Source organism: Rhinopithecus bieti, unplaced genomic scaffold (assembly GCF_001698545.2).
Source record: "Rhinopithecus bieti isolate Rb0 unplaced genomic scaffold, ASM169854v2 scaffold_24392, whole genome shotgun sequence".
NCBI lineage: Eukaryota > Metazoa > Chordata > Mammalia > Primates > Cercopithecidae > Rhinopithecus > Rhinopithecus bieti.
Genome location: NW_016812542.1, coordinates 4,783,973 through 4,791,648, shown reverse-complemented (window position 1 = coordinate 4,791,648; position 7,676 = coordinate 4,783,973). Strand labels below are relative to the sequence as shown.

Genomic DNA, 7,676 nt, shown 5'->3' with positions numbered 1-7,676 from the left:
AAAAAAAAAAAAAAATTTAAAATTAGCTGGGTATGATGGGGTGTGCCTATAGTCCCAGTTACTAGGGAGGCTGAGGTAGGAGGATCACTTGAGTCTGAGAGGTTGCAGCTGCAGTGATCCATGGTCATACTACCACACTCCAGTCTGGGTAACAGAGCAAGATCCTGTCACCAAAAAAAAAAAAAGAAGAAGAATAGGGAAGAAATTCTGTGAAACAAATGAAAGTCATTTTTATCTATACTTTCAAAAACAAAAACACACACACACAAAACTCAATTTCCCAATATGGCTTTGAGGTCCAACATAGTCTGATGCAACATATTACGCCATTTGAAGAGCTAAGCTACTAAAATGGTTTAGGACAGATGACTATTCTAGATGCACAGTAATAAAGGAGCAAACAGGATTTTCTGAATCCTATGTTGCCATGGGTCCTGACACTAAGCAGAATTCATCAATATTCAGGGTAAGGCAAAAGTAACTTCAAAGGTGGAACTAGGAGAGGAATGAGTAATAAATTTAGAATAAAAGAGAAAAGGTTAAAAGCACAAGTTTTATTTTACCATATAAGTTAGCACACAAAATATACTATTTTATATGGAACTGAACACACAGTCATCTTGCTCATCTTCTGTCTCTGTCTGAATGTAAATTGCTCAGCCTATCCTCCTCCCCTCACTTGTTCCTATCTCCATCTCTCTTCATGAGAAATACATGATTTTAGCCTCCCTGAGGCTACAGCGTCAGACTGAGGCAACTCTAGAATGACAAAGGCTTATTCAACTACAAATTGAATTCCAGTCTGGAGTGCCCATGAGGGTCCAAATTTGGACTCTGTACTTTACAAATAAGACAGTCCGAATTTCTTTCTTTTTTTTTTTTTTTTTTTTTAAACGGAGTCTCATTCTGTTGCCCAGGCTGGAGTGCAGTGGTGTGATCTTGGCTCACTGCAACCTCTACATCCCGGGTTCAAGCGATCCTCCTGCCTCAGCCTCCCTGAGTAGCTGGGACTACAGTTGTGCGCCACCACACTAGGCTAATTTTTGTATTTTCAGTAGAGACAGGATTTTGCAATGTTGGCCAGGCGGGTCTTGAACTCCTGACATTGTGATCCACCTTGGCCTCCCAAAGTGCTGGGATTACAAGCGTGAGCCACCGCCCCGGGCCGCCCGTCTGAGTTTCTGAGTCAAGTATGGAATTATTCTAATCTCCTTGATAGTCGTCCAAATGAAAACTGATCAGACTGTGCTAAGAGACAAGACCTATGGTGACTGGCATCCAGTATCCCTCACCAGACTCAGCACAGATTTAAGAGTCAATATAATTTAAAATGTCCATCTGCACAGATTTAAGAGTCAATATAATACATGCTGAAGTAAGTAAGCATTCATTTTAATGAATCCTAGAAAAATTTCTTTTCTGAAAGCAGGCACTTGCCTCTTCCAACAGCAATAATTTGGTAGATACAGTTTTGAAGAGCATGTATCTAGGCCTAGAGTACCTAAAATTATAATGCTAAGGATACCAAGATAGGTGCTAACAGTCAAACTTACTCAAAAAATAAAAGAAAAAATTTAAAGTACTAGACCACATAGAATTATTAACAAATATTCCTAGCCTTACAATGTGTATACGCAAATGAAACAGAAATTCCTTTGTGAGCAAACAAGTGCTTTCAAGGGTTCTATAATCAGATTAGTACCTTGTTCATTAAGGACTCTAGGACAACACATGCATACACATCAAATCTTAATCTAGTCACTGAAATTTAGTCTGCATCAGTTTCCAAGGCTTTCATCAGAGTTGGTCTAACCTTTGAGATACTTCTTATCCCAGTCTAATTCAAGTATTATTAATAGGCCCCCTGGAGCTTGTTATCTTTGACTCAAGCACCTCGTGGTCTCAGCAAAGGCTGCCAGGAAAGAAGGTCTCTAAGGCCAAAAGAAGCATCAAGGCACCACCAGCTGCAGTGCAATCATCTACTGTGACGTTGCAGGTGGAGAAAACTGTCCCCAGTATTATCTGGGGCTTCTAACATGCCAAGACAATAGTCCACAGTTGGTCAAGTGGCCATGGTCAAAAGAGAGAAAAGAAGCAATTATCCAGACAATTTATATCATGCTTGTATAACAGATGGCCATTTTAAATAAATAATTCAGATAATTATACCACTCACTCTGCATTTCACAGAAGGTGAATCTGTTGTAAAGTAGGTGGTTCAGCTACCGACAGCTCCAGTCTCACATTGGAAAACAGTCTTTTACGTACCTTAGGAGTTCTCCAGGTCGGCCATGCATGGTGGCTCATGCCTGTAATCCCAGCACTTTGGGAGGCCAAGATGGACAGATCATTTGAGGCCAGGAGTTTGAGACCAGCCTGGTCAACATGGTGAAACCCCATCTCTACTAAAAATATAAAAATTAGCCGGGCATGGTGGTGGGCACCTATAGTTCCAGCTACTTGGGAGGCTGAGGCATGAGAATAGCTTGAACTTGGGAGGTGGAGGTTGCAGTGAGCCGAGACTGCACCATTGTATTCCAGCCTGGGAGACACAGTGAGATTCTGTTTTGTTTTGGTTTTTTTAAAAAACAACAACAACAACAAAAACTTCTCCAAGTCATGGAAAAACATATTGTAACTCTTTGGAAACTGACTTGCAATGTTCTGAAGCCAATCAAGGCCCATTGTCTGGATTCAAAGATATAATTTCTCAACAGAAGACCTCAAATCTTTAAGCAGCTTAATTTTTAGCTGAATTTGTCTAGAATTGAGTATACCTGTTCAATTTAACTTCTTGTCAGCCCTATAAATTGAAAGGAACACATGTATTGCATTTATAGATGTTAAAAAATTAATAGCTGTCATCCCCTTCTTCTCTTATTTCAATAGATTACTAAGCTGAGCACAGTGGCTCACACCTATAATCCCAGTAGTTTGGGAGGCCAAGGCAGGTGGATCTCCTGAGGTTGGGAGTTCGAGACCAGCCTGGCCATCATGGTGAAACCCCATCTCTACTAAAAATACAAATATTATCTAGGCATGGTGGCAGGCGCCTGTAATCTCAGTTACTTGGGAAGGTGAGGCAGGAGAATCACTTGAACCCAGGAGGCAGAGGTTGCAGTGAGCCAAGATCTCGCCATTGCACTCCAGCCCTGGGCACAGAGCGGAGACTCTGTCCTCAAAAAAAAAAAAAAAAGAAAAAAAGGACCGGGCGCGGTGGCTCAGCCTGTAATCCCAGCACTTTGGCGAGGCCAAGACGGGCCGGATCACGACGGTCAGGAGATCGAGACATCCTGGCTAATACGGTGAAACCCGTCTTCCTACTAAAAAATACAAAAAACTAGCCGGGCGACCGAGGCAGGCGCTGTAGGTCCCAGCTACTCGGAGGCTGAGACGGCAGAATCGCTCGGCCCCGGGAGGCGGAGCTTGCAGTGAGCTGGAGAGCAGGCCACCCGTGCAATCCCAGCCTGGGCGGCAGAGGCAAGAACTCCGTCTCAAAAAAAAAAAAAAAAAGAAAAAGAAAAACAAGAATTCACCTTCCCAAATAGTTCAGAAATGTAAAGTTTAAAATGTAATGTGGTTCTCTTAGCTTTTATCTCATTTTACATTCAGCTCCTTATTAAGTGGGATATAGATCTCTGGGATGTATATCTGAAAAATCCATGCCTATTGGTCACATCTTTACTTTCTAACTTTGCACAAATAATTTTCCTGAGCTTCAGTTTCCTCATCTGTAACATAAGAATAACAACACTACCTGCCACACCTACTTCAAAGGATCACTGCTGAAACTCACATGGGGTAGGACATATGAAATCAAACAGCAAACCACTCTGCAAATATTGGTTACTACCTTAGATAGGGAAATATTATGAGCAGGAAAAAAAAATGGGTACAAATTAGGGTGAAAAAGTTTCTTCTACCTGAAAGAGAAGGGTTGCAAACATAGTGAGAAGTAACTTTAAGCTATTGACTAAATATATTTAGGGAAGTGGTCTGACATAAAGTTGAGTTATTATTTAGAAGTGGATTCTCATGCCAACACATTCACTTTGCACAGACGGCAGAAGAAGAAAAAGACAAAAGATTAAGAGTGGGTGTCCGGCTCTCAGCTCACCAAAATAACTGATGAAGTTCCATTTGAGGCGAGAGGGTGTAGTTAGTCATGGCCGTCAGTAGATAGAGAATATTGCTGCATTAGGTGATGAACTAAAGGTGTCGTTACCAAGCACAGATTATCCACAATCCATATAGTATAGTTATGTATAGGGCATGGGATTTCTATAGAGCGCTTTAGAAAAAAAAAAATAGAAAAACAGAAAACCTATTCCGTAAGTATCAAACAGACAGAAGTAATTCAATAACTTAGTTCTCCATAGGAAGCTCTCGGGGAGGTAGCACTGCTGAGAAGAAAGTTAAGATACCTATAACAACGAGGTCCGGGGTGTTCTAGGAGCTATAGCCTAGAGGCGACACAAACTGTTTTGAAGTACTACAAATCAACAAAACAAGAGGTGTGGTTTCAGACCTGCTTGTCTTTACCCAGCATAGGGCTTTACTCTTTAAGTGATCTAAGATATTCTATAATGGGGACACACAACAACTGAATTTTCTGAAAGGGCATCAGACAAATAACACTGTGCCTATGAGTGACACGGCATGCAGGCACGCCAACCAGACATAAGTGAAGATAACTAATCTGTAGGGATAAGACCAGGGACAAAAATCACCAGTAACCATGACAACACAAGTAGGTGGAGGGAAACACAAACACTGACCAAGCAGCGGGGTGACACTATTCCTTCAGGTAGAGAGATCCTGGGATCAGAAAAAGACTTGATTAGTGGAGGAAGCTGGCCAAGAATGAAACCGATTAGCCCAAAAGGGCAGTGTCAATGCAGAAGGACTCGGCGGCAACACTGATACACCCCATGGGGCGGCTCGCAGGGTCAAAGGCACATCTGTATGAGACTGGACGCCTCTAAGACCGAGAAAGGAGTTACCTGGTGCAGGGCTGTCAAGCCGTCCACGTTGACTGTGTTGATATCAGCACCTCTTGCCAGAAGCTTTCTCACCTCGTCGGTGTCCCCGCTAGAGCAGGCGGCCAGGAAGACAGCACCGTCCTCGAAGCGGACCCTGGGGCTCCCGCGCCTGGTCAGCGGCTGCCGCCCCGCGCCTCGTCGCTCCGCGGGCTCCTGCTCTGTCAGCGAGCCCCGCCAGCGCCGAAGCTGCTCTGCCCGCCGCATTCGCGCCGACTCTGCCCGCTTCCCTCCTAGGTGCTCCAGCTCCGCCATTGCTTCGGCCTCGGCAGCTGCTGCCAAAACTACCAACACTAAATTACTGTTGGGGATCGGGTTGCCGCTGCCGCCTCCCTCAGAGCGCTTCAGCCGGGAGCAGAGGGCGGAGACCCTCGCGCCGCCATCTTTACTCCTCCCGCCACTAGCACCGCCCGCACGCTCCCTTGGCTTCAATACGCAGGCGCTGCCCGGCCTCGGATCATCACGGGACTCGTAGTAAGAGGCCTGCCCTAAGTGCACTTGGTGGCCGTAAAGGAACTACAAATCCCTGGATGCATCAGAAAAAAGGCTAGGACCGGCGGCTCTTTCGCCACGGGACCCGGTGAGGTCACCTTTGCCCTAAAGCTGGAACTGTCTCCTGGACTGGCGTCAACCTCTTCCTCTGGGTATTTTGGGAGTCGTAGTTTACTCTTGTTATGACTGGTAACTAATCTTAACTCCCTAATTATCACATCAATTCTTTGGAGTGGAAGAGACGCGGTAATTATTCCTATTTTCTGGAGGGGAGAACTAAACATTAAGTACCTAAACGACTGGATTCTATATCCTAGTTCTAAGTCTAGGGTTTTATTAACATGTGTATTTATCACAGTAAATGTGAATGTGCGTGGGGAGGAGGAGCATACATACAGATACAGTATTACATGTTTTACATAAATACTGTCAACTTACTCCAGGCCCAGAAAAGATCTTGAAAATGATGCATTCAGATGTAGTGAAAAGAGTTTAAGCTGTGAATTTAAATTGAATTCACAGCCGTAGACAAATTACTTGACTTCTCTGAGCCAGTTTTCTTATGTGTAAAATGGGAATAATATCTCACAGGGTAGTCGTGTGGATCAAATGAAATAATACATGCAAGGATGCCTAATACCATCTTTGGCACATATTGCATCCCAATAAATAATTTCTCTTCCTTCTCCCCCCTCCTCCTCCTCCTCTACTCTTTTCGTATATCTTAAATTTTTACAAAACAGAATAGATGTCTTCCATGATTTTTATTTCTTTTCTTTTGAGACAGAGTCTCACTCTGTCACCCAGGCAGAGTGCAGTGGCACAATCATGGCTCACTGCAGACTCAACCTCCTGGGCTCAAGTGATTCTCCCACCTCAGCCTCCCAAGTAGCTAGGACTACAGGTGCCCACCACCACACCCGCTATTTTTAAAATTTTTTTATAGAGACAAGGTCTCACCATGTTGCCCAGGCTTGTCTGGAACTCCTAGACACAAGCGATCCTCCTGCCTCGGCTTCCCGAAGTGTTGGGACTACAGCCCTGAGCCACTGTACCTGGCCCATGATTTTTTTTTTCAAAGCTAGAGAAAGATACTATCAAGCATACTAAATCATACTAAATTCCTAAGGTAGCAAATAGGACATTCTTATATTCCCCAAGACTGGGTTAAAAAACATATATCTGTCTGTTTTGTTCTGTTTTGTTTGAGACAGGGTCTCACTCTGTCACCTATGGCATGGTCATGGATCAGTGTAGCCTCAACCTCCCAGGCTCAAGCGATCCTCCCACCTAAGCCCCGCAAGTAGCTGGGACTACAGGCCTGTGTCACTATGCCTGGCTAACTTTTGTATTTTTTGTAGAGACAGGGTTTTGCCATGTTGCCCAGGCCAGTCTTGAGCTCCTGGGCTCAAGTGATCCACCCACCTCAGTCTCCCAAAGTGTTGGTATTACAGGCATGAGCCACTGCATCCGGCCAGTCCGATTGATTTAATAATTATAACCTCCAGTGCTCCAGCCCTGAACAAAATATAATTAAATGTATTACCCATAATGAAGGAGTATATATGCAAATATTAGATTTTTTAACATTTCTGTATGTTTAAAATTTTTCATTAAAAAATGTTGCAAAATGATCGGGGTATTGTAAAGGGAAACTTTATTATATTCTGTCATGTGAAAATTTGCCTGTTCCTAAATTCCCCCTGAAATGAAGTGGAAATCATACATTAAGGAAACAATTAATTATTGAATTGAAAACCTTAAATGAAAAGTGACCTATAAATGTAAAAATTATTATGTTTAATAATACTGTGTCTACCCGCCATATGCTTTAGTGGGGTATTCTTTTTTTTTTTTTTTTTTTGAGACGGAGTCTTGCTCTGTCACCCGGGCTGGAGTGCAGTGGCCGGATCTCAGCTCACTGCAAGCTCCGCCTCCCGGGTTTACACCATTCTCCTGCCTCAGCCTCCGGAGTAGCTGGGACTACAGGCGCCCGCCACCTCGCCCAGCTAGTTTTTTGTATTTTTAGTAGAGACGGGGTTTCACCGTGTTAGCCAGGATGGTCTCGATCTCCTGACCTCGTGATCCGCCCATCTCGGGCTCCCAAAGTGCTGGGATTACAGGCTTGAGCCACCGCGCCCGGCC

At 43.9% G+C, this 7,676-nt stretch overlaps 2 protein-coding genes across 2 annotated transcripts in view; one reads left to right on the top strand and one right to left on the bottom strand.

Annotated features, from left to right (window-relative positions):
• The window catches only part of PPP1R12B (protein phosphatase 1 regulatory subunit 12B), a 245,413-nt gene extending 239,954 nt beyond the window's left edge, over window positions 1-5,459 (bottom strand). Inside the window, 1 exon segment of the mRNA XM_017896485.1 lies at window positions 5,004-5,459. Coding sequence (XP_017751974.1) covers window positions 5,004-5,294 — 291 coding nt within the window. The 5' untranslated portion in view covers window positions 5,295-5,459.
• An 84-nt stretch (window positions 5,460-5,543) lies between these two features.
• UBE2T (ubiquitin conjugating enzyme E2 T) overlaps window positions 5,544-7,676 on the top strand; it is a 21,491-nt gene continuing 19,358 nt past the window's right edge. Inside the window, exon 1 of the mRNA XM_017896490.1 lies at window positions 5,544-5,777. The gene's annotated coding sequence lies outside the window, so the exon portion shown is untranslated. The remainder of the gene's footprint in view (window positions 5,778-7,676) is intronic.